The 25,555-nt window shown below is 40.7% G+C and overlaps 1 protein-coding gene across 1 annotated transcript in view; it reads left to right on the top strand.

Annotated features, from left to right (window-relative positions):
* Positions 1 to 25,555, top strand: part of GDA (guanine deaminase) — an 82,613-nt gene that overhangs the window by 36,863 nt on the left and 20,195 nt on the right. The window contains exons 3-10 of the mRNA XM_077759391.1: positions 4,847 to 5,018; positions 12,565 to 12,652; positions 14,504 to 14,609; positions 16,028 to 16,055; positions 17,222 to 17,329; positions 19,863 to 19,970; positions 23,078 to 23,175; positions 24,015 to 24,082. Of these exons, the coding sequence (XP_077615517.1) occupies positions 4,847 to 5,018; positions 12,565 to 12,652; positions 14,504 to 14,609; positions 16,028 to 16,055; positions 17,222 to 17,329; positions 19,863 to 19,970; positions 23,078 to 23,175; positions 24,015 to 24,082 (776 nt within the window). The remainder of the gene's footprint in view (positions 1 to 4,846; positions 5,019 to 12,564; positions 12,653 to 14,503; positions 14,610 to 16,027; positions 16,056 to 17,221; positions 17,330 to 19,862; positions 19,971 to 23,077; positions 23,176 to 24,014; positions 24,083 to 25,555) is intronic.

The raw sequence follows: 25,555 nt of genomic DNA, 5'->3' as shown, positions 1-25,555 counted from the left end.
TGGGAAAGCAAGCCACTTCCCTTCTCTGAGCCTGCCTCAGGCTGTTGGCAGAAGGATTGTCCTTGGCGACTGCAGATGCCTCGTATGTACCCTGCTGCAGATCTGGGAACGGGGTACCCCTAAGGCTCTGAGGCAGAGGGGCTGGCCACAGTCCAGAGAGATGAGGTGTCTGCGCATAAAGTTTTGTGCACTTACATCTGTGTTCACATCTCTTCCCTGCTGCCTCTCTGTGGGCTTGGATGCTCTGGAGCAGTGGACCCGGAAGTGACTCCAGCGGGCGTGAAGATAATTCTAGCCACTTCTGCGTCATCACCTGTTTCCTCCCTCTAGATTGTCTTGAGAATATATGTTGAGGAATGACTGACATTTAGATTCCTGCTTGTGTGCCTTCAGGATATGGGGTCCGAAACTGTGGGGGTGCAGGAGAGGGAGGTTGGGAGTCAGTGCAAGTGGCACAGCAGGGGAGGGGAGGGAGGGGTGAACACTTCTGTGGCTCTTCGCATCCTTCTGTCCCTCTTTATGAGGCTGCTTTTGGAGGTAAGTCCATCAAACAAAAGTAGATCCCGGGGCACCTGTAAAGCACCACACAGAGAAGCGGTAAGGTAAGAAAAAACATAAACTTTGGTGGAAGACCGAAGTCGTTGAAGAAAAATCATATTTATTTATTTAATTTTAAATGTTTATTTTTGAGAGAGAGCATGAACAGGGGAGGGACAGAGAGAGAGTGGGGGGAGCAGAGGATCCAAAGCAGGCTCTGTGCTGACAACAGCGAGCCTGATGCGGGCTCCAACTCACACAGTGCGAGATCATGACCTGAGCTGAAGTCCGGCGCTCAACGGACTGAGCCACCCAGGCGCCCAAGAAAAATCATATTTAAAATGCAAAGTAATACTTTCTAAAAAATGTTTATCTATTTATTTTGAGACAGAGAGAGCTAGCAAGGGAGGGGCAGAGAGAGAGGGGGAGAGAGAAAATTCCAAGCAGGCTCCTTGCCGTCAGCGCAGAGCCCAAGGTCGGGCTTGATTCCACCAACCGTGAGATCACGACCTGAGCCGAAACCAAAAGTCAGATACTTAAACTTAAACTGACTGAGCCACCCAGGTGCCCCCAAAATGCGAAGTAATTCTTATATCAAACACACGAGATGGGTGCAGTTGAATTTCTTTAAGTCACGATTAAAATACCACTGTCTCTGACAGTGTGTTTAACCCGTGTCTACAGGTCTATCTCAGCGCAGTGTGTATTTTTTTTTTTTTAATGAAAATCCTAACTGGAACCTTTTGAGCTGTGCTTTCGTAGAAGTGGATCAGATCGTGGCTATGGCCGTAGAGAAATTGGCGGGGCCAGGACTAGGGTGAGGCAAGTGAGGTGTTCACCTTGGCAAGGAATTTAAGGGTGGTGGGGAGGGCAAAAAAAACCCAACCTTAGTAATCATCCTATACAAGGCTTAGTAACATCATCCTCCCTCACTGTGGAATTTCCTCCTACATTCTCTGCCCTTTGTGTCGTTCAGCTTCACCTGCTCAAAACCTCTCTCTGGGACTCATTCCTCTCCTCTGCTTCCCAGAGCTAATAAAATACCAAGGTTTTTCTTTTGTGTCCATCTTTTCCTTCCGTTCCTATCAACATCATCTTTATTTAGAATGTCATGCTTGGGAGATGGAAGGAGTCTCCCCACACACACCTGCCACCACCAGATTTCTGTCCTAAGCCTGAGGTTCAATGTGTCACAGTTCGGCAAAAGAGAAGAACAAACAAAGCAACAAGTACCCTCTCAATCCCCTCTCTCTTGGGTACAGAATGGCCAATACAAAATGCTTTTAAGTTTATTTATTTTGAGAGGTGGGGTAGGGTCAGAGAGAGAGAGAATCCCAAGCAGGCTCTGCACGGTTAGTGCAGAGTCTGATGTGGGGCTCAAACTCATCAACTGTGAGATCGTGACCTGAGCTGAAATCAAGAGTCGGATGCTTAACCAAAATCGACTGAGCCACCAGGCACCCCAGAATAACCAATACAAATTAATTCACTTAATTGACTATTCAAGACTCTTTTTATTTATTTATTTATTACAAATNCTTTTTTTGACTGTTGTTATTTTTGAAACATTTTTTATGTAGTAAAGTGCATAGATCTTAGGGATGTGAATTGATAAATTTTGATAAGCATATTATGTAACCAAAACAAAAATGTTTCATACCAAGCAAGATATGAAACATTCCTATCAGCCTAGAAAATTCCTTTGTGCCCTTTCCAGTCACTCTCCACCCCCTCATCCACTGTTTAATTTTTTTCTATCACATAGATCACTTCTGCTTGTTTTTGAATGTCGTATGAATGGAATAAACCAGTAAGTCTTGTGTCTGGATTCTTCCACTCATCATAATGTTTTGAGATGCATCCATATGATTATTTATATCATTAGTTCTTTCTTTTTCATTGCCAAGTTGTATTCCACTGTGTCAATATACAATAGTTTGTTTATCTGTTTTCCTGTGATATTTGGATTGTTTCCAGTTTGAGGCTAGTATGCATAAAGCCACTATAAATATTTTTGTACACTGTTTTTTTGTAAGCATGTTTTATTTCACTTGGGTAAATCACTAGGCATGAAATTGCTCACTAATATCTCTTATGTTTTGACCAGATCTACTTCTCTCTTTCTCTCTAGCTCTCTCACAACAACACCCCCACACAGATATCCTCACTCACCCCTAACCTGCTCAACCAGGTTATAATCTTTTTGGAGACAAGATGTCTTATTTCTCTTTGGACTTTCCAGAAGGCTTAGGGGAGTTGTTAAAATCTTATCACATCCTTGGGAAATATTATTTGATTGAACAATTCACCTACCTGAAGAAATCACACTGCCGTTTCATTTTGTGCTAGTGGAGACAGGAAAGGTCCCAAGGACTGAGGTGTCCTAAGAAGTCAGTGACTAACGCCCAAGAGGAATCCACCGGTCGTCCCTCTCTGTGGGCCCCACATTGTAGACTCACTTCTTGCTGCCTTCTTGCCATACTAGCTTGGCACAGCTCTCTACTGCTAGAGTGAATTAAGAATTCAGTCATACGAAGGTAGTGACCAAAAGTACTGAGCCTAACGACAAACTTCCTGGATTTGAATATAAGCTCCAAAGCTGACTAGTTGAATGATCACTTTTTTTCAAGCTACTTACATTTCCTGAGATTATAGCCTCTGTACATGAGGATAACAATACTACTTCATCAGTTTGTTGTGAGCATTACATCATCATAACAACTACTGCTTTTTTTTTTAATGCATTTTATTATCTAGGCGCTGTTTTAGCACATGGTAACAATGTGCTACTGTCCCCATTTTACGTAAGGGGAAACTGAGTCACAAAGAAGTTAAAAATTTAACACATTGGTTATCCCACTGCCAGTTTATGGTGGGGTTTGAATTCAAAATCAAGCAGTCTGAGTCAAGAATGTATATTTAGTATAATCATCCCACAAATAGGATGATGCATGTAGATTCTATGTCCGGTGCTCAGTACATGCACTTTGTCAATAAAATTATCTGCTGCTGCCACCATCAGCAGTAGCATTACCCATTTCTAGTTCTCACTACTTTAAAATAAAGCATTTTTAAATGCTTATTTATTTTTGAGAGAGAGGGAGACACAGAGTGCGAGCAGGGGAGGGGCAGAGAGAGAGACACACACAGAATCCAAAACAGGCTCCTGGCTCTGAGCTGTCAGCACAGAGCCTGGTGCGGGGCTCAGACCCACAAACCACTAGATCATGACCTGAGCTGAAGTCAGACGCTCAACCAACTGAGCCACCCAGGCGACCCTGAAACTAAAGCATTTTATAGATGGCCCTGGCTTTGTCTTCCACTTAGGTGGTATACATTTGAATTGGTAGAATAAGGTATTCTTTGTTATGTCAAGTTTTGAGCTCAAGTTCCTTATGTATATTAAAATGTAATTAGCATTTTCTCAGGGTGGTAGTGCATACTGTCTTCTAACAAACATCTGTTGGGATGTGTTTAGACACTTAATAGACACCAATGAACTGGATTATTCTTTAGGAAAGCCATTAGTTTTGGTTTGCCTCAATTTTGTGGGTAATGCCTCTGAAAACTCTTTCAGAAACATCTTTCCAGAAGTTTCTGTTATAAGAATCAGTAGAAATATGAAAATCAGCTGGTGGGCCAGGGTCATAGCAGAAATGATCAGGAGCACCTGGAGAAGGGTTGTCATAGCAACTGCGTTTTTTCTTGACCCTCTTACACCACTCACCCATTGGTAGTCTCAGCTCCTAAGATTGCTGTCCCTAACCAGCCTCAGTTTGCAATGGCTGCTTCTATTTCAGAACTCAGCCCCTACATCACATGGGAAAGGGCTAGATTTCTTGCAGTCAGCCAAGGTCAAGATGACCACTGTATCTAAAACTGTGACCACCGTGTTTGTCGTCATCAGTCATCCTTAGTGACGTGGCAGTAATTCCTCAGCATGGCTCTAGAAGTTCTGAAGACCTTTCTCATCTTTGCTCACTCTCTTACAACCTCCAGTCATGAGAACAAAGTCATGAGGTGTCTTGTTCCATGACTGCTTTCCTTCTGCTCAGTGCTATGATTTTTTCCCCTTCATCATCTTTGATTAACCTCACTTGAACAGAGGGATGGCATCTCTCCCTGCAGAGCCTCACTCTTGTTTTTTGATCTCTAGATAAAAGGGGAATTTACAGCCTTCTGGTTGTATCAGCTCTAAACCTGTGTGGGGTGAACAATTAAATCACTGTTGAGAGAAAATGTGATTTAAAGATACAGAAAATGACTGAAGATATTATTAACTTCCTTTTCCTCTCGTATTAATTTCCAGTGAGTTCTTCATGCCTGGGCTGGTTGATACACACATCCACGCTGCTCAGTATTCTTTTGCGGGGAGTAATGTAGACCTTCCGCTTTTGGACTGGTTGACCAAGTACACGTTTCCTGTAGAATACAAATTCCAGAGCCTTGATTTCGCTGAAGAAATATATACCAAAGTTGTCGTAAGTATCATGCTTGTGAGTTGTGGTGTGTTATGACTGAATCACCTGTAGAAAGGCCCATTTCTTGGGGGAATTTTTTAAAATGTTTATTCATTTTTGAGAGAGGGGAAGAGAGACAGAGAGTATGTGTGTGAGCGGGGGAGGGGCAGAGAGAAAGGGAGACACAGATTTCGAAGTAGGCTCCAGGCTCTCAGCTGTCAGCACAGAGCCCAACGTGGGGCTTGAACTCACGAACTGTGAGATCATGACCTGAGCCAAAGTTGGATGTTCAACCGACTGAACAGGTGCCCCATCGTGGGGGCAAATTTTAATTATAAAACACAAACAGTTAAGGCTTGCACGGACTGTTGAGACTTTTTCAGGTTTTTCACAGCCCCAGGAGTTTGTGATCATCTCATCTACACAGGCTAACAACCCTAGAAGAGAGACAACTTGAACCCAAGTTCCCAAATCCCTGATGGGGTGGGCTTTCTTTACTCTGTTACTTCTTGTGTTTTTTGCATTCCTAAATTTGAGTTTAATGCATATGTGTGTTCCCTTATTCCTGCCAATCCACAGTGATGTTCTGGGGACCATATGGAATAGCTGTGTAACCTTTGGAAAGTTCTGTGACTCATTTTCCCCATCTGTAAAATAGAGATAGTGATAGTAACTATTCATAGAATTGCTATAAGTTAATATTCGCGAGGGTCTTAGGATACTGCCTGACACATGGCAAACACTTTATATTGTTTGCTTTAAAAAGTACCCAAGGAAATTTAAAATAAAATTTCAAATTACAGTTAGAAGGCTATCACATTATCTTAGTAGCTTCCAAAGTGGGAGAAATAGGGTGGCCCCCTATAGCAGGGCATGTGGGAACGTGGTGAATATTAACACCACTAGAGGGAACTGGGGAGCTAGTTCAATCATTGAGCAGCAGCTGTACTGTATACCAGCTGTATACGAAGGCTCTGAAAATGTCCTTCCTTCCACTCTCAAAGAAGTCAGTTCCCTTCTTCTTACTCCAGCCCTATGCCAAATTCACTCAGCAACCAGAAACAGCTTCTGCAGTTGAGAATAGCTTCTGCAAATACCTTCTTATCTGACCACAACCTCTGATCATTCAACACACTTAGACTGAACATTCGTCCATTTTTGTTGGACCCACTGACGGTTTTCCTTCTAAAGTGATGATTCTGTGATGGCGACGATATCATAAGCCTTCTGCAGTTACCTAGCCACTTTGCCGTGTTCCTTGGTCTTGCATCATTCAAGCCAGGAGGAGTAAAAGCAAGTGCTATCCTTTATACGCTTGACTTGCTTAATTATAAATTCAGTGTAATTGTGGGTCTTATGTATTCAGCTAGCATCCTCATGACACCAGAAAAACTGAGAAGGATTAACACGATGCATGAAGTTGCCGTTGCATTGTGCTAAGGAATTGTGTTAACCACACCAAATCTTTTTATCCTCAAAATGTATTTATACTTCCCATTGTTCTAGAAAGGGCTTGAGATATCTTAAAATAACATAGAGTACAATGGAAGCAAGTGAGTCACAAAAGCATGGCAAAGGAAAAAGAGGGGGAAAGAAAAATAAAATAAAACTGAGAGGTAAATGTATGCCATGGCGGGGGGTGGGGGAGTCCATGTATTTTTTTTTTTTTTAAGAATTGATCAATGAATGTAACTTAAAGCTGAATGAATTAACTCAGTCAGCTCAATGAATTAACTTAAAGTTGAATGCTTTCAGTTTCTAACCGCTGATCCAGAGAAGGAAATCAATTATGTGATTTACACTGTGTATATGATAAAAAATAAAACATTTCTTAAGGTAAAGCAATTCTATTCCTTATAATGATTTCCTTAAAAATTAATTCCAATAATATTTAGTATAAATGCATGCTATGTTGTCAAAATATGTATTATGAAGGTGCTATAGTATTTAAAAAGATGTATCTGTATTTTATGTTTAGACAGAGTATCTAGAACCATATATCCTTCAGACAGTATTCCATGAATATTATCTCTTTTTAAAAAAAATTTTAATGTTTTATTTATTTCTGAGAGAGAGACAGGCAGTGTGAGCAGGGGAGGGTCAGAGAGAGAGGGAGACACAGAATCGGAAGCAGGCTCCAGGTTCTGAGGTAGCTGTCAGCACAGAGCCCGACATGGGGCTCGAACCCATGAACCGTGAGATCATGACCTGAGCTGAAGTCGGACGCTTAACCGACTGAGCCACCCAGGCGCCCTGAATATTATCTCTTATATCAGAGACTTAAGTATTTGATGTCAGTGACTTCAAAATAGATTTTATTCTTGACGAATATTTTCATCGCATATGTCCTATGTTTCTGATTGTGAGCACGCAGGCCCACACACCTTAGCAGTTGGATGAGCTGATGGTGTGGTTGAAATCTGTTTAAGGTGAGATTTGTTAAGTAGAACCTGTCCCTCAGCTGAAGACTACCCATGGCAATGCAAAGGGAAGCTAAGGCAGTACTTACGAATAGAAGGAAGCCATTTTTGTTTGTTTTATTTTCTCCCTCAGAAAAATCTAGATCTATACTTCAATGAATGGGCAGCCCAGACCCCAGAGTTTTGCACCATGAATGACAATGTTGCAAATTTAATTTAATTTAATTTAATTTGCAAATAATTTATAAATTTTTTTAACGCTTATTTTATTTTTGAGAGAGAGAGCACAAGTTGGGGGGGAGGCTGGGGGACAGAGAGAGGGAGACACAGAATCTGATGCAGGCACTAGGCTCTGAGCTGTCAGCACCGAGCCCAACCCAGAGCTCGAACTCACAAACCATGAGATCATGACCTGAACCAAAGTTGGATGCTCAACTGACTGAGCCACCCAGGCACCCCAATCTGCAAATAATTTAAAGTATAAATTATATACAAGCATCTCCTGAGATTATATAGAAAAAGAAATCCCACTAAAGCAAGCCTAGACTATCTAAATTTAACCACTGCAATCTGGGTGAGATATTACAGTTTTAAATTGGACTGGAATGAACTAAAATTTCTAGAAAGTTAAGTAATCTATATACTATATACCTGTAGTCAAGGCATTGGAGGTGAGATCCTTGGTAAATGTGCCAAGATAAACTAGTTGCAAAAATTCTGGATAATAGAAGGAAGATGCTTATTCTCTGGGGTTGTCAAAGATCCAGCTAACGAAACCAAATAATTCCAAAGTGGTATCAAATCATTAAAGTACAAGGTGCAAAGAAAGGGAATGGGGTCACTCTTCCCCCCTATTTCAGCACCCTGGAAATGCCAAGCATCCAATGTGTTAAGAGGCCATTGCTACTAGCCTTGAAGTTTGTAGTCATCCTAAATTTGGAGTCAGTTTGGAGCTCAAAAATCTTGGCCTCAAAACCTTTCTTGTCAAGAATTGAAGGCTGAGGAAAGATTGAGAAACACACCGCACAGTCAGATGTTATTCTTGATAGATTCTTATAAATGGAGAAAATGCAAACTCATCACTAATGGAACAGCCCTCTTGAAAGCTTATGAGAAACTAGGGTGGAGTTGAGTCCGGGGTGCCCAAATATAGAACAAATGAAAAAGGTAAGTAGCTGTATTTTAGAGGGCCTCTCCAATGAGGTTTTAAAGCCAAATTCTTACTTCTTTCAATTACATAAGGCACACCCATGTGGCTGGTTAGTTCATTGGGCTGGACTCAGTGTGAACAAGCAGTAGTCACTTGGGGGTTCTTTCTATCCTCCTCTCCCTCCAGCTTTTTCTTTTTTCCTTTTGTGGGCTCTCCCTGTCCTGTTCCTTAACTATAATTTGGGGAGATTCTTGAACTTTCCAGTTTGATCCAGTCAAATTTGAATCCTCTAGTGCAATTTCTCCTCTCGTGAATGGCTTTCTCCCCCTGAGTCAGAGGAAGGTCTTGCTATGGGTGCCTGTGTGGTGTTTCCATTGTCCTTCTTGCTGATGAGCCAACAATTGTGATTTCATCTTCAAGCCAACTTTTTAGAAAGGGGTGTAAACTTTTGGGAATTTACAAAATGTTAGATTACACTTGTTTTCATCTTGAGTTTCATTTTCTTCTAGTGTGTGCAACTTGCGTGAATTTTTTTCTCAGGAGTTAATTCACTTTATTTTCTGACCCAGCAAAAGGTCCATTTTTTATGGTTATTCTTTCCAATTTTTTATATTATTTTATTTGTTAAAGTTTATTTATTCTGAGAGAGAGAGAGAGAGAAAATCCCAAGCAGACTCCATACGGTCAGCAGGAGCCTGATGCGGGGCCTGAACTCACAAACTGTGAGATCATGACCCAGGCTGAAGTCTGACACTTAACTGACTGAGCCACCCAGGTGCCCCCTGCACATTTTTTAAAAAAAATTATGTGTTCTTTGTCAATATGACATTTTAATGTCTCTATAAGACTAAGTTGTTAAGAATGTTAGACAAGTCTTCTATCATTTTTCAGTATATTCTTCCCTATAAGAAGACAAGTACCTTATATGACTCTCCTTTCTTCCTCTCTCCCCATCACCACATCCTATGTTCTATCATGAGCTTTTGATTCCAGTTTATTTTTTTCCACTATCTATACTTAATTTGAAATAAATTTAGCTTTTAAATTTAGTATTTTAAAATTTAATTCCACTTTATTTTTGAACATCTGTACTTAATTTAACAATGCGCTTTACTTTTTCTTGTGCTTCTTGGATCCCTGTCTTCCTTTCCTATTCATGTTTCATTTTCTTGAAGAATTATCTTCTGATAATCGTTTCCAGTAAGGCGGGTGATAAGCCTTCCAAATCCTTGAATTACTAAAAATGGTTGTACTTTGTTATGACTCTTGAATGATGCACTTTAGCTGTGGAGAGAATTCTGTTTAAAATGATTTTCCCACCGGCATCTAATGGGCTGGTGTCAATCTGACATGCATTCCTTTCTGGCTAATTTGCTGGCCTTCAAGATTTTCCCTTCATTCTTGATGTTCTGAGATTTCACATATACATCTCTTTTTCAGTTCATTCTCCTTAATATGTAGTTCTTTCAATATGAGAACTCCTGTCTTTCTTCCATTCTGGGAAATTTCTTCCCTCCTCCCACCCACCTTCCTCTTCTCCCTTCTCATATATGCTTTCCTCCAGTCTACACTTTTCTTTTGATGACTCCTGTTAGAAAAATATTGAAACATCTTCATATACTTTCATGTCTCTTTTGTGCTATGTTCATAGAGAATGCTGTGGCCCAATTTTGCAAATCATTAATGCCCCATTTCTCTTTCAAGGATAAAATGTTTTATCCTATCCACCTAAGGATGCTAATTTTAGTTCATTTTATATCTCTTGTTGCTTAGTAATTCAGCTACCTCGGGCATTCATTCAACAAACATTTAATGAGCCCAAACTCAAATTCAGGCACTTTTCTAGTTGTTAGAGACTGAATTCAATGTCTCGGTCATGATATTACCCTTTTCCGGGATTTGTGATTCTGATAGAGAGTTTAACCTTATCTGTAGCTGACAACAGTCTCTAAACATCTCTGTCAGCCAAACACATTTTATTTCACATGCAAAGTGTCTTAATCTGAAAAGATTGACATAAAAATCCAAATTTCCCAATTTTCTCAACCTTTGGGATTAACCAATGTCACTGGGCTCTCACTTGTTTTTTTTTTGTTTTGTTTTTCAACAATTGGCTGAAGATAAAGGAGGCTGTTAAAATATGGCATGTTCTTCCTTATTATCTTAAATGCAAAATATTTTCCTCCTGAGAGGTTCTTTTTTAATTTATCATACAACCCTTTTATTGGCTCTCAAATTTCATTTATAAAATCTTTACTGTTGGAGAGCTCTTGTTCTCTGATTTTCATAGCATTCTGTTTTTGTTTTCTGGATGCAATATATTCTTTTATTTCATTGAGAATGTTGATCATAGATTTTTATTTCTTCATTTTTTTTAATGTTTTTTTTTTGTTTGTTTTTTTGAGAGAGAGAGTGTGTGCATATGCATGAGCCAGGGAGGGGCAGAGAGAGAGAGGAAGACACAGAATCTGAAACAGGCTCCAGAATCTGAGTTGTCCACACAGAGCCTGATGAGGGGCTTGAACTCATGACCTGAGTCGAGCTGGACGCTTAACTGACTAAGCCACCCAGGCGCTCCGTATTTATTTTTTTAAGTTTATTTATTTATTTTGAGAGAGAAAGAGAGGGAGTGCATGAGTGGGGGAGGGCCAGAGAGAGAAGGAGAGAGAGAATCCCAAACAGGCTCCATTGTGTCAGCACAGAGCCCAACATGGGGCTTCATATCACCAACTATGAGATCATGACTTGAGCCAAAATCAAGAGTCAGACACTCAATGGCCTGAAACATCCAGGCACCCCAGATTTTTTTAAAAATCAAACTTCATTTTGACCTTATAGATTGCCTCTTTCCTCTTAGATTTTTTTCCCCAGATTCTTTGCTCTTTCTTCTCCTCTTTTTTTATAGTAGCTTTCCTCAAGTGTCTATTGAACCTCAAACATACATTTCATATTTAAGTGTGATACTCTAAGATGCTGATTGGAAGTTTGGATGGGAAGTAGCACCTGGTGACTGGTGAACTTCATTCTAGGATGGACGGCGAAGACAGTGAATGGCCTTTCCAACTGTGGGCCCCAAATGCCATTGTGAGGATATCTTCCTTCTAGAGCCGTTCATCTTCTCTAGGAAAGAGTTCTTCAGTCCTTCCAGGGGTGATAGGAGTTGCGTATGTGACATTCTGGGGGGAGATGGCCAAGGATCCCGTGATCCTTGGCTCAGCCAGATTATCCACTTAAAATGCTTCAGTCTACTATACCTTGCAGCATTGGGTGCAAATACTACTCAGTTTCTGCAAGAGTAAATATCTCCTGCAAGGATCAGGTTGGGTGGTTGGCTGATTTCAACAAGGGGGAGAAGGGTCCTGCCAGAATTTAATCTTCTGTATACAGACTATCAGCCAATTCTTTCTTAACGGCTCCATGCTTCTTGCCTCCTTCCAAAGCCACCTCCAGGTTCTCACCCTTTTTTTTTTTTTTTTTTTTTTTTGGTTTCCAGGAAGATGTAGAAATGTTTCCTCTGCTCATGTCTCTTTCTTGTGTGTTAATAAATTTTATACTCCTTTACTGTTAGTGTAGTGGAAATTCGCTAAGGAAGGGAGATAAATACATGTGACCAATCTGCCAGGTTGAACTAGAAATCTGGCTGACGACTTTTGCCCTCTTACAGGTAGAAAAATCTCATTTACACCCCTTGATGCAATAAAGTTTGGATACCCTTAAATAATCCTAAAAAACAAGGAGTTAATTAGTATTGCATTTTGTGAATTCTGTAACACAGAACTGTGTGAATCTAGGAAATCAAAAGTACCAGCCTCTCCTCCAGTTCACACCTGTGAAATATAAATACTTTTGCCATTTACCTTAACTGTATTTCATATCAAGATGGCATACCTTTAAATGAAAACATTTTAAAATTAAAAACTAGAATTCTATTTTCATCTTTATCTGCCATAGACTCCTCTGGACGCACGCGATTCATGGTTTTGTGATTTATTTTTAGAGGAGAACACTAAAGAATGGAACAACCACAGCCTGTTACTTTGGAACAATTCACACTGACTCATCTCTGCTCCTCGCAGAAATTATAGGTGAGGAAATGAAAGCATGATTTATGGGCATGTCAGGCCAAGACAGTCAGACCATGTCCGGCAATGACTTACACTTGTGGGCAGTCCTGCCTTTTCATTGCTGGAATTTGAACAGTGCCTTTCTTGCAAGCAATTAGGTGTTTGTGTATGGCCCTTGAGTGTTTTTTATTGTTTAAGTAATTTAATTATTTACTTACGGTTTTGGTTTCAGAGTGGTGTGTCCTGGGCTAAGGTTTTTGTATTAATTTAGGGCATTTTGGAACAGGGGTATGAATTCTCACTGTGGCAACGGTTTATTATATTATAATCTGCAGATGCTGTCTTGGCTGTTGGCTAGACTTCGGACACTGTGCTAGATGCTGAGAATACAATGAAATAGAAAATCGCCTCTGCCCTTGAGGAGCCAGACAGGATTAAGTGATTAATAGCTACACACATTAATTAATAACTGTAGCTGCTGTGCTCTTGCTGTATGCCTGGCCTCACACAAAGCACTCTATGTGGATTATCTCAGCTCAGTTGCAAATAGCCCTTGGAAGTAGTCATTAATGTCCTCATGTTACAGATGGATAAACTGATGCTCAGAGGACGTAACATGCCCAAGTTATACAGCCAGTATGTAGAAAGGAGACCGGATTTAGATTAGTGATTCCAAAATTTGTACCTTGCACAGTGCTCAGAATATAGCAGATGCTCAGTAAATATCCCTGCCTGGTGCACTGATGCTTCTGCCTGGTGGCTAAGGTAGTTTATGCCGGAGGCCTAAAGGGTAGCACTGAAAACATATATTGCCACTTTGGGAGGAGAAAGAGAAAACTCGGAATTAGATTATCTGGAAAGAATTCATGGAAAGGACCTTTAAATGGGATTCAAAGGGACATAAAATGGGGAGAAAGTAAAATGTCTTCCCAACAGGGAAAATGATGATTATCTGGAAAGAATTCATGGAAGGGACCTTTAAATGGGGTGCAAAGGGACATAAAATGGGAAGAAAGTAAAATGTCTTCCCAACAGGGAAAATGACATGGACAAAGGCGTGGGAACAGGAACATCATCGTGGATACCGGAAGCAGGGAACAGAGTAGCTGAACTGGAGGCCAGGATTCATTGCCAGGCAGGGTGAGAGAGGAGGTGGGGCAGATGGGATACTTCAGACTATGGAGAGGTTCATACGTGCATCAGCTACTCAAAGATTTTAAGTCAGATGGGATATCTGACGAAGGTGGAGTTTTAGGGATGAATAATATAATGGCCAGGTATTAAAACGAATTACAGGGGAAAGAGAGGCAAAAAGACTTCTGCAAGACTCTGAGGATGGACATTGTAAAAAAAAAAATTTAATGCCACCCCCACGTAGCTTCAGTGTTCTAACTAAAATAAAATTTCTCTAGCACCTCTAATGAGGACTAGGCTCTTTAGTGCTGAGAGCTGCTAGTAGCACTAAGTCAAATTCCCCACTGATGATAGTATTGCCACAGCTAAGAAAAGTGGCAGTATCTTTTCTGAGCCCTATGTGCCACACGCTTTGTAGACATTGTTGGGTGTATTCTCATCGCCCTACATACAGCAGAGGACACTGGGCACATACAGGTTTAGAGCGTCATCAAACATCATTGCCGACTTGGTAGTAAGCCAAGGAACGAGGAGTCAGCGGAAGACCTTGAACTGCTTACAGAATTTAGTGTGGTATTGTCGTGGCTGTTATCGTTCGTAAGTGGTGTGATGATCGTTTGCACTCTCACTTATGCTTTCATACTGATTTTAATTGAGAGATCTTCTCTAGAGGCTCAGGAAAGACACTCTTTGGGAGAAAAAGAATGACTTCCGATTCTGTTTGTGTGTGCCTCTCAGATAAATTTGGGCAGCGGGCATTTGTGGGCAAAGTCTGCATGGATATGAACGCTACTGTTCCCGAATACAAGGAGACCACTGAGGGATCGATTGAGGAAACAGAGAGGTATATTCATCTTGATTTGCCTTGTGGGCAGCCCCTCTGCAGAAACGATGGAGGCAGCCTCTGCCACCCAGGCGGATACACACATGCGTCACTGTGTGGGTTTGCCTCACTTTATGTAGTTGGTCTGGTCCTAAAGAAAATATTGCATGTCAATACTATTTTGGAGCCTCTGTGAACTCATTACAGAAGTCCTAGGGTGGACCCCTTTGTGAAATGAAAGATTCTTTTTAAAATGATTTACCACTCCCCTCTCCTTTATAATACACGGAGGCTTCCGTAAATTGAACTTGCTTTAAGGTCTGTGGTCTGCCTATTAGATTACTTTTGGTTGTGGGTCTTCCTCTTGCCTGGTTTTGTCCTGTTCTTTTTAGATTACCTTGAGATAGTCTATGGATCCCCAAAGCACTTTATCCACATTTCTTTAATGGCTTTTCCATAGTCCCTTGTGGATTTGATTTGACAAGGAATTGTGTTGTATGACTCTCAACATCCAAGAAGTCTAGAAGAAGATTCTTTAGATTCAAATCTCCCCCAGGACCTAACCTATCCTGATGCAAGTTTTAGAAGCCCAATTTTTCCCCACTTCCACACTTCCTCCACCTTAAATGTGTCCTCTGAAAAGGGTGGCTTAGGAACTGTCACCTGCTCACAGAAAGAATGAAACATGCCTTTTATCGTTGGCCATATGCTGAACTTTTCTATGGATCTGTGTTTTTGATCACAGAAAACCTTAATCTACATTTTATTCCAAAACAAAGGACTACCAGAAGGCAGGAAGCCAGCTAGTAAATATATTCAGCAAGGGCACAAATAGCTATTTCATAGACCCTACGGATACTACCATCCCTGCAGATACGATGGGTAAGATTGTCACCCCCATCCCATCTGGTGTCCCCTGCCCCCATTTCACAACCACCTCTGGCCTATGGCTTCTGCCTTACTCCAACATCTGCACCCAGGAGGGCTCGGCCTTTGGAAATGAATGATGATGTGTGAGAAGGCAGCTTTCATTCTATAAAGGAAAATTAGGAGGAGAGAGCCCTATGGCTTCCAAACACCTCCAGGTGCAAGGATTCCATGACCCTAAAATCCAAGGAGCATAACATCCTACACTATTCCCCCAAATAGAGCGTAAGCCAGCAGAATGGCCTCAGTGCTGTGGGAACGAACAGCCCAGCTGACGTTCGATGATAAAACGGCAGTCCCCTGTGATTTTGCGCTCCATCTCTCTGGCCGCAAAAGAGAAAGCAGAGTAATTACTACTTGTAAATCTTTAATCACTGGTGGTGAAACATGTATAGCGTTAGAAATGTTTGTATGGAAATAAGGACACGCAAGGATTGTGTTTGTACCAGTTTTAAAAGCATATTTTAAAATGCTAAAAATGTTCTAATTTTCCATTTGTTGCTTTATTTCAGATTTGTGTCGAGAATGCTCCAAAAGAACGTAAGTAAGCTTGTTCCCAGCTTGGTTTTGGATTGCCTTTGTGTTATTTGTAAGATGTGTTATTAAGTTGTTTGGTAAAGATTAGTCTGTGTGTGTGTGGCTTACTCCACGCGTGCAGAAATATTTTTCCAGAGCCGTAAATTGTTCCTACGGTGGACCCATCAAGCCAGCTCTGCGAGGTCAGGCTTTTTTGTCTTCTCCGTGGTTTTCCCTTCCTCTTCTCTAGAACCTTTTAATCTCACAGGACTAGTCCCTGGGGAGGTAGGGGTGGGCTTCATGGATTGAACAGATTGGTAAAAACTGGAAGTTGACTCCCTCAACATTGGCTCTGGCCTCTGGTACTCCCTGATCTGGTCTGAAGCGGAGGCAGTGTCCACCCTGATACCCACTCATTGGCTGCCTTGGTACCTAGGGCATGGCATGTCACATGGCTGGCGGGCGTTCAGACAGACCCTCCTCTTTGCAATGCCCTGGTGTTGGTGAGCTTTGGAGGCAGTGCTATTTCCTTCCCCGACCCCAGCATGCTGGTTCTTAGCTCCATTGTGCAATCTCTTAGATTGGCACACTAGTTCCTTTACCATCTTTTGAAGTCTGATTGAAAACCCGAGATACCCATTACTTTCAATCTAATCTTGGGAGACCTATGGGCAGCCTTCTGGATCCCCACCTTCCCTCCTGCTCTCTGAGCCCTTCTCTGCTGTTCAGCCTTTACCTTGGGTGATGTCAAAGCCAATGCTGCCACTAAATGTCCTGAGGGAGGCCATGGCCAGCACGCCTCCTCAAGATGTAGGTGGCGAATAGGCTTCCAGCTCACTTTTAGTCTCCCCAGAGGCCCCCCCTTTAGATGTTCTTCTGCTTCCCATTTCTCTTCATGAAGGCCACCCTCCCCAGGCCTTGTCTGAGCCTTCACGTGAATGTGTGACTCAGGGTGTCTGTCATTTAGGACAGAATCTTCTTCCATTGAACTTGGTGCTATAGAATCTTCACTCCATTGTCGTTGGTCATGAGCCATCTCCATGAAACCCAGTACTTCCACCTGCTATTAGAATGGGAGACTGTCCCCCAAAATGAAGACAGAAAATTATGTGTGTGTGATATGCATGTTAGGGTATGCTACACACTCATGATGTCCATGGTTTCCTAATTGCTTTTTATATTTCTTCCAGTATTCTAGAGTGAAGCCCATAGTGACACCACGCTTCTCCCTTTCCTGCTCTGAGACTTTGTTGGGAAAACTGGGAAACCTCGCGAAGACCCATAATTTGCACATTCAGGTGGGTTTTCCCCCCTGTTTGTGCCTCTGTCCAAACCTGCAAGACTTCTCAGTACCCTAAAATTCTTGCAGTAATCTCCAATTCTTCTCCTGAGATCTCCTAGAGAAATAGCATCCTAGCACAGGAAGGGCTCTTACAGACATCACCTAGATCCACTTCTTTCAATTCTCAGGTAAGAAACTTGAAGTTCCTTTTAGCCTTGGTCTTCTCCGATCAGGCTTGGAGAGAAAAGGACATCATAAGTAACCAAGGACACGCTGGTTACCTGTTCTCTGTAGGATGGATTTAATGCATTTCTTTCCTACTTCCGTCTTTTATTTGGTACTTTTGTCAGTGTTCTAATCCTTGATTTTGGGGAAGAACCACCTATTATTTGAGAAGCAAAAAGAACCTAATTTCTACCTTACAAAAATGCATTTAAGAGCCCTTTTGTTCTGAGTTTCTTAATTTGAAATCAGGAACAAAAAAAGTATATCTTACTTTGTCATTAAACGGTTGCAATTTAGGAATAAAACATTTTTTAAAGCTTCCAGCTAGGTTAAAACTGGGAGTTGCAAGCTCCCCTTCACACATCCAAGCTTCATTACATACTGCACTCCAATTTTCCCTCTTAAGAGGTGACTATCTTATAACAACAGGCAAGGTAAGGGAAAGGCAACACACTGATTCTTTATCAGAGTGGCGGATATTCTGTTTCGTTTTAATAAGATTTATTGTGTTAGGGCTTATTAACTATTCTTATCTTGCCCCCATGTTTTGTGGACTGTGATATTTGTATTTTTTATTCAATCCCGCATAATTGTAGGGGAGGAAGAAGCTTTTCTTAACCTTCTTAGAGTCCCTGGCCACATCTGAAAACTAAATTGACAAAGACAGGTTAAAAAGAAAAAAAAAAACCATACAAATGTATTTAATCTAAGCTTTACATGATGCAGTAGCCTTCATAAGGAAATGAAAACCCAAAGAAAGAGACCAGAGCGTTTCTAGGCTAGGTTCGGTGACGAGTGCACAGTCATGGAGGAATATGATCGTTGGTTTGGGTTCTCCCAGGGAACCTTTTGTCTTCAGAGCTAAGGGTGCTTCTTTTCTCCAAGTAGAGGGTGGGCACCCCTCCTACAAGAGTTTTATGACCTATTTCAGGAAAGAAGGGTGGAGGAAGGTCAGAGTGACCTTCCTACTGCAGCTATTTTCCTTCAGCTTAAAATATACAATATGCCACACTGCCACAATTGGGGGTAGTGTGTCCTGACCTCCATGAACACACAACCAAATCAAGTATATCCTTGCTGGGGATGTATGTAGGTGTGCATGTGAATTTAGCATTTCCTCAAATTTATTACAATGACATGAATCATGTGCTTGTCCCTTTTTCTCTTTGGATGCCCAGGCATTTCTTCAGTGGTCTAAGTTTCCTCAATGACAGGATAGAGCTCACCCTCTAGGCAGAATACTCTATTTTTAGAACATTGTTATTTTTTCTTTTATTTACTTGACTTACACTCTACTTCATGGAGAAGGAAAATGGCATTGCCATTCTCGTAAGTGACAACTTGTTCATGAGTTTTCTTCCCATAATACGAACTCATCACCGGTTGGTCTGGAGTGATTTTTGTTCTAAGCTAGAGGGTGAGGTGACTGCATGTAAGTGTTGTGTCTCAAAAACACTTTCTGCCCTCCTGGGTTTGTGATGCTCTGGAGGAAGTTTGGTGTGGGGGCCAGGACTCACTTGTTTTGATTGCATGTGGATTCTTATGGGCTCTTTATTTTTTTTTTTNAACTGCAAGATTGTCTAGCTCAGTTATTGTCAAACCATTTTCTGCACAGGAGCTCATTCTGGAAGGTGACGAAAGGGACAGAATGAGGACAGGTTTCCAGAATCCCAACGCTATACTTCTTCCTTGCTTATGCCCTTTGCATATTGGATTTCTATGAATTTTTATATGAATAACTTATTCAAAGCTGCGAGAGTTTGGAAAATCACTCATTTAGCACAACCCTCATATCTGAGAGATGAGAATCTGGAGGCCAAAGGAAGTAGCTGACTCACCCTAAGACACATAACTAGGCTCAGAACTTGGGCTAACATTCAGCTCTCCTTGTTCAAATTCAAATTTTCTCATGAGTGAACCATGCTGTCTGTCCTTTTATGGCCACTAAACTCTTTTCCTAAACACCTAACACCAGAAGAAGCAAATTGCCACAGATAGCTAGGCTCTTGACTCTCTTCAAGAACTTTTTACGTCTATTTGTTCTTAAAATAACAGGGGATTTGAAAAGACCTCATTGAGAGAACATAACATTGGCCTAGGGTTAGGGGTTAGAACATTACATGCTCATGTAATGACATAGTCATAGTTTCTTTTTCATACAGATATTATATATGATATATACATTGTTTTCAATAGAACACATGTACAGTCTTCATGGTCTTACATAGGCAAGTAGAAACTTCCTTATCATTTTGGGTAGGAAGTATAATTTCCGAGGGTATTTTTACATTAGAAAATTGAAAATATTATTTCTTCTCTTGTAGAGCCATATAAGTGAAAACTCCAGTGAAGTCGCAGCTGTGCAGAACTTATTTCCCGATTATAAAAACTACACAGATGTGTATGACAGAAACAATCTTCTGACAAATAAGGTACATTGCATATCGTGACATAATGTGTGTACAGTAGGGCATATTTATCTACATGTTAAAATCTCAGGGGCACCTGGGTGATCCAGTCGTTTGAGCATCTGACTCTTGATTTTGGCTCAGGTCATGATCCCAGAGTCGTGGGATCAAGCCCCATGTTGGGCTCTGCGCTAAGCATGAAGCTTGTTTAAGATTCTCTCTCTCTCTTTCTCTCTCTCTCTTTCTCCTTCTGCTCTCTCTCTCTCAAATAAAAAAATTAATACTATTAATAAAATAAAATCTCCATAGTGCAAAGCAGCAGAGAAAAAATGAAAATATAAAATAAAATCTCAATAGAAATCTTCAGACTTCTACAATACATGTACATTTCCCAAACTAGAGTGAAGCTCAGAGCACGCGCATATGTGGGTGTAAAGTTAAAAATGACCTGAAGTTTCATCCCTGTAAAGAAACCTAAAGGCTTCTTTGAGGGGAGCTAGGTGATTTGGTCTGAGGACATTTTGTCAGTATCTGTTAGAATATAAATGTGCATTCCCTTGAGTTAGCAGATCCATTTCTAAGGATCCATTCTGTAAGGGATAGAATAGGAATGTTAATTAATGTGAAAGTTAGAAAATATCTATCAGTGGAGGATTGTTTAGATTATAGAACATCCATCATTAATATTTTATCCAACATTTATAAGAATGATATATCCAGGCTTACAAAGAAGAATCTTTGCATAGTATCATTTTGACGTTTGTGTACATATATGTGGGTAGCATGCTCAGTCAGAAAAAAGTTATCTGGAATACAAACACTGAATGTTAAAAGTGATCCTCCTGAGGGAGAAGACAGATGGACTTTCTTTATTTTTAAACACTCTGGTATTGCTTTTTTTTAAAAAAAAATGAGTGTATATTACTTTCGTAATTAAATAATTTTACATTAATTTAGATTAATATAGTGAGAAGAGACTTCATTACACAGTATACCCTTTGGCCTTGGCCTTCAATGAATTGTACACAGTGCATGGAGAGTTTAACTACCGCAGCAAATAAATTCTTTGGGACTGTGTGAGCAGAGGGCCCAATGTGACTAATCTAAAAGATTAATCCCTTACATAGGTCTTTAAATGCTACACCGTAAATTTTCATCCTTCTCTACATATATTTCCATGTGATTAATACATTAGCCTTCGATTTGCATGTTAATTTTATTTGCACAGAGCTTGAGAACATTTTATTTTATTAATAATTCTGTGGTCACAGAACTGTGCCTCCCCAAAGAGAAAGCTATTTGGAAACAGGTTTTGTACGGAAGGAATAAGAATTTTGAAAGAGTAAAGCCCTTTTTTTAAATTTTAATTTTTGGGGGCGGCTGGGTGGCTCGGTTGGTTAAGCCTCCGGCTTTGGCTCAGGTCATGATCTCATGGTTCGTGGGTTCGAGCCCCGCATCGGACTCTGTGCTGATGGCTGGCTCAGAGCCTGAAGCCTGCTTCAGATTCTTTGTCTCCCTCTCTCTCTGACCTTCCCCTGTTCACTCTCTCTCTCTCTCAGAAATAAATAAAACAGTAAAAAAATTTTTTTTAAATAATTTTAATTTTTTAAAACTTGAGTATAGTTAACACCCAATGTCACATTAACTTCAGGTATACAATGTAGTGATTCAACTTTGCTATATGTTATGCTGTGCTCACAAGTGTCACTACCACCTGTTACCACACAATGCTATTATAGGACTTGTATATATTGACTGCATTCCCTGTGCTGTGCCTTTTATTTCCATGACATCTCCCGGACCTGGAAGCCTGTGTCTCCCACTCCCCATCACCCATTCTGCCCCTCCCCCTATACATTTCCCTCTGGCAACTCTCTGTTTATTTTCTGCGTTTGCAGGTCTGATTCTGCTTCTGTTTTGTTTGCTTATTCATTTTTCTTTGTTGTATATGCCACACATGAGTAAAATCCTATGGTATTTGTCTTTCTCTGTCTGGCTTATTTCACTTAGCATAATACTCTCTAGGTCCATCCATGTTGTCACAGATGGTCCGATCTCATCCTTTGTTATAGCTGAGTAATATTCCATTGTATGTGTCTGTATGTCTATATGCCACAAGAAAGAGGGAAGCCCTATTCAGGAAAACCCACAAACTACCAGGACTAAACAGAAACCTCTTCTGTGTGTGTGTGCATTGGCTGCCTTCTTTGATTTATTTTAACTTCCACATTAATGCTTATAAGATATTACGTTTCCTAAATTTTGTGAACACGTAAATATAGGTGATAAAACTAAGTTTATTTGGTCATGTAAACTGTACTTCAATTTTTTTTTTAAAAAAGACTTAAATTGGGGCACCTGGGTGGCTCAGTTGGTTAAGCGTCCGACTTCAGCTCAGGTCATGATCTCATGGTTCATGAGTTTGAGCCCTGTGTTGGGCTCTGTGCTGACAGCTCAGAGCCTGGAGCCTGTTGTGGATTCCGTATCTCCCTCTCTCTCTGACCCTCCCCTGCTCTTGCTGCCTCTCTCTCTCTCAGAAATAAATAAAAAACATTAAAAAAAATTTTTTTAAAGACTTAAAATAGATAAATAAAGATTATATCATTTTATGCATCAAGAGCTTTGTGTCTATATTTAACTAGGAGCAGAAATAAAGAACAATGGTTTCCAGGATTACACCCAGAGGTTCCTTGTGCTGACAAAGGAAAGCTTACTTCTAGAAAGCTCTGATTAGGATGGGAACAAGCACAGCCCCACCAGTTGCTCCCACGTAGAATTAGAAAATGAAATAACTTGGCTGTCTTCTTAAGGTAGAGATGAAGCCATTATAGTATCTTTGAGTGGATCTCCTATACAGCCAATAACCTGGACCTTCGTTGATTTATAGATTAAAAAAAGAAAAAAGCAAGAGCCACAGAATTTGTGGAGCCTTGCGTAATCCAATGTTTTGGGGCGCCTGTTTTGAGGGGTACCTAGTACAGGGATTTTATATGTACAAGGAATCATAAATGCTTTTGTGAAGACAAGCCAAGTCACAGTGTCTGTGTGTCCCTGTGACATCTTGCTGTGAGTAAAGACTAACTGAAAACTTTTGAAGTGGTAAACTCCACATAGGGTGTTCTTCTCTCCAGACAGTAATGGCACACGGCTGCTACCTTTCTTCAGAAGAACTACAAGTGTTCCAGGAGCGAGGAGCCGCGCTCTCACATTGCCCCAATTCTAACTTATCGTAAGTAGCCAATAACCGGCCGGTAGCCTGTGAGCATTTGGGGTGCGAATTAGCAGTCCAATACACCTTCGTTTTCTCAGTCATCTCTTTAGTATCCCTCTTCTAGAGTTATAGTTGATTGGGACAGGAAGCAGTTAAGACACACAGACATTTCCCTGTGCCTTAGTGGAGAGAAAGAGCACTCAAATGAGGACATTTTTTGCAGAGTATGCATTTGAGGAACACAGCATCTCTTAAAATGTGTGAGTTTGCACAATGCATAATGTCTGGAATTCAGCCTAGAACCTTCTTTCCTGGTTTCTGCAGTCCTCAACGGCAGCCTGTGAACAGTCAGGCCCTGACTTCATCAGCCTGCACCCCCTTTTCCCTGATACACCCTTTCTCTGATCTTGCAAGTCACTACTCATCCAGGGTAACAAATTACTCCAGAGAGGAAAGACGATGCTTTATAATTTCTGCTTCTTAACATAGAAGAGCGAGTTGGTTCAAAACAAAACAAAACAAAACACATTGAAGACCAATAAGACTTTTGCACTAACTGCAAAGTTGAATTTCTTCATTTATTTTTCCTTACAAATGATGCCCCTGTTTTCCCTTCTGCTTCTTGCTGCTTTGTATCCTCTTGAGATTAACTTCAACCCCAGAATTAAAGATCCTTTATGATTATGATTTTTACTCCGGGGCTCAGATGATCTGATTTGGCTATTGGGTTTGTACTAACATGAGAGCTGATATGACAGGAAACAAGTTTAGTGAAATCACCATCCAATAAAGTTGGTGTCCCTTCTTTATTGGAAACACGTGGGTCTCCTTGTCCTCCCTCTCTCCTCTCTCTACAGGCTCAGCAGCGGCTTTCTCAATGTCCTTGAGGTCATGAAACACAAAGTGAAAATAGGACTGGGTACAGGTCAGTAGTTCACTATTTGGACCTAAGCAAAGTGGTCGAGTAAGTGCATAACTTTCTGATGTGACTAATTTTCAGTTCTATGTAAAAAAAATAGTTTTATGGGATACCTGGGTGCTCAGACGGTTAAGCGTCTGACTTTGGCTCAGGTCATGATCTCAGGGTTCCTGAATTCCAGCCCCAGGTGGGGCTCTGTGCTGACAGCTCAGAGCCTGGAGCCTGCTTTGGATTCCGTGTCTCCCTTTCTCTCTGATCCTCCCCTACTCACACTCTGTCTCTGTCTCTGCCTCTCTCTCAAAGGTAAATAAAATAAACATGAAAAATTTATTTAAATAATAGTTTTATTATCTGGTAGTACTATCTTGAGCTGATAAAATAGTGTGGTTGGATGCTTCCAACCAGTAAGAAGAGGTTTTGATGATACTAACCTCCTGAAGGCCATTATCCTTGCTTCCTGTTCAGAGACTGGATGATAAAGGATAAGTCCTTCTAAGGTGTCTTAGGGTTTTGTTTTGTTTTTTTAAAAGCTCCTTGATTTTTCTTCCCCTTTTGTTTCATCCTTTTGGGTAGGTTTTGACGGTTGGGGTTTGTATGGTTTTATGTTTTAATAACTGTGTCATCACAAATACTGTCTGAACAGAAAATTATTTGACCTTGCCACATGGTAAGCTCAGATGCAATTGATGCCAGCATTGCAAACTAAGCGTTATGTTAAGAACTCACTTTGCTTTTAAGGGTGCTTCACAAAACAAGATTCCAATTCCCACAGCTAACCTCTCATTGGCTGGCTTAAAGGACAGTTTAGGTGGCTGATGAATTAGAGATGTCTTGTTTTGGTCCCAGCACATTATAACTGTTTTTCCTGAGTGCCTGCCATGTGGCTCACTTTGAAAATGTGAGATAGGCCGACTGTCCAGGCATATCGGCCATGAACCTTTTATGACTGCATGTGAAGAAACTAAAACATTTTTTAAATGTTTAAATACACAAGGATTTATTTTCCATTCTTTTAAAAAAATGTTTATTTATTTATTTTTGAGAGAGCATGTGAGTGAGTGTGAGGGAGGGGTAGAGAGAGTGAGAGAAAGAAAGAGAGAGAGTGAGAGAGACAGAGGGAGAATCCCAAGCAGGCCCTGCACTGTCAGCACAGAGCCTGACACAGGGCTCGATCCCACGAACCTCGAGATCATGACCTGAGCTGAAATCAAGAGTCAGACACAACCGATGGAGCCAGCCAGGCACCCCTATTTTCCATTCTTGATACATTTGTCTTCCTGCTATTTAAAAGAATATGATGTTTGCATATTGACAATGATAGTCAGCATTATTTTCTACCATAATTCACATTTCAGTTAATTTTATACCAGCAATATTGGTAAGATATACAATAATACAAAATGAATTATTAATATTTTTATTTTTTTTATTTTTTTAAATGTTTTATTTTATTTCTAGGAGAGAGAGAGAGAGAGAGAG

Source organism: Crocuta crocuta, unplaced genomic scaffold (genome assembly GCF_008692635.1).
Source record: "Crocuta crocuta isolate KB4526 unplaced genomic scaffold, BGI_CrCroc_1.0 scaffold41, whole genome shotgun sequence".
NCBI classification, from domain to species: Eukaryota; Metazoa; Chordata; class Mammalia; order Carnivora; family Hyaenidae; genus Crocuta; species Crocuta crocuta.
This window is presented reverse-complemented; position numbering and strand designations above follow the sequence as displayed.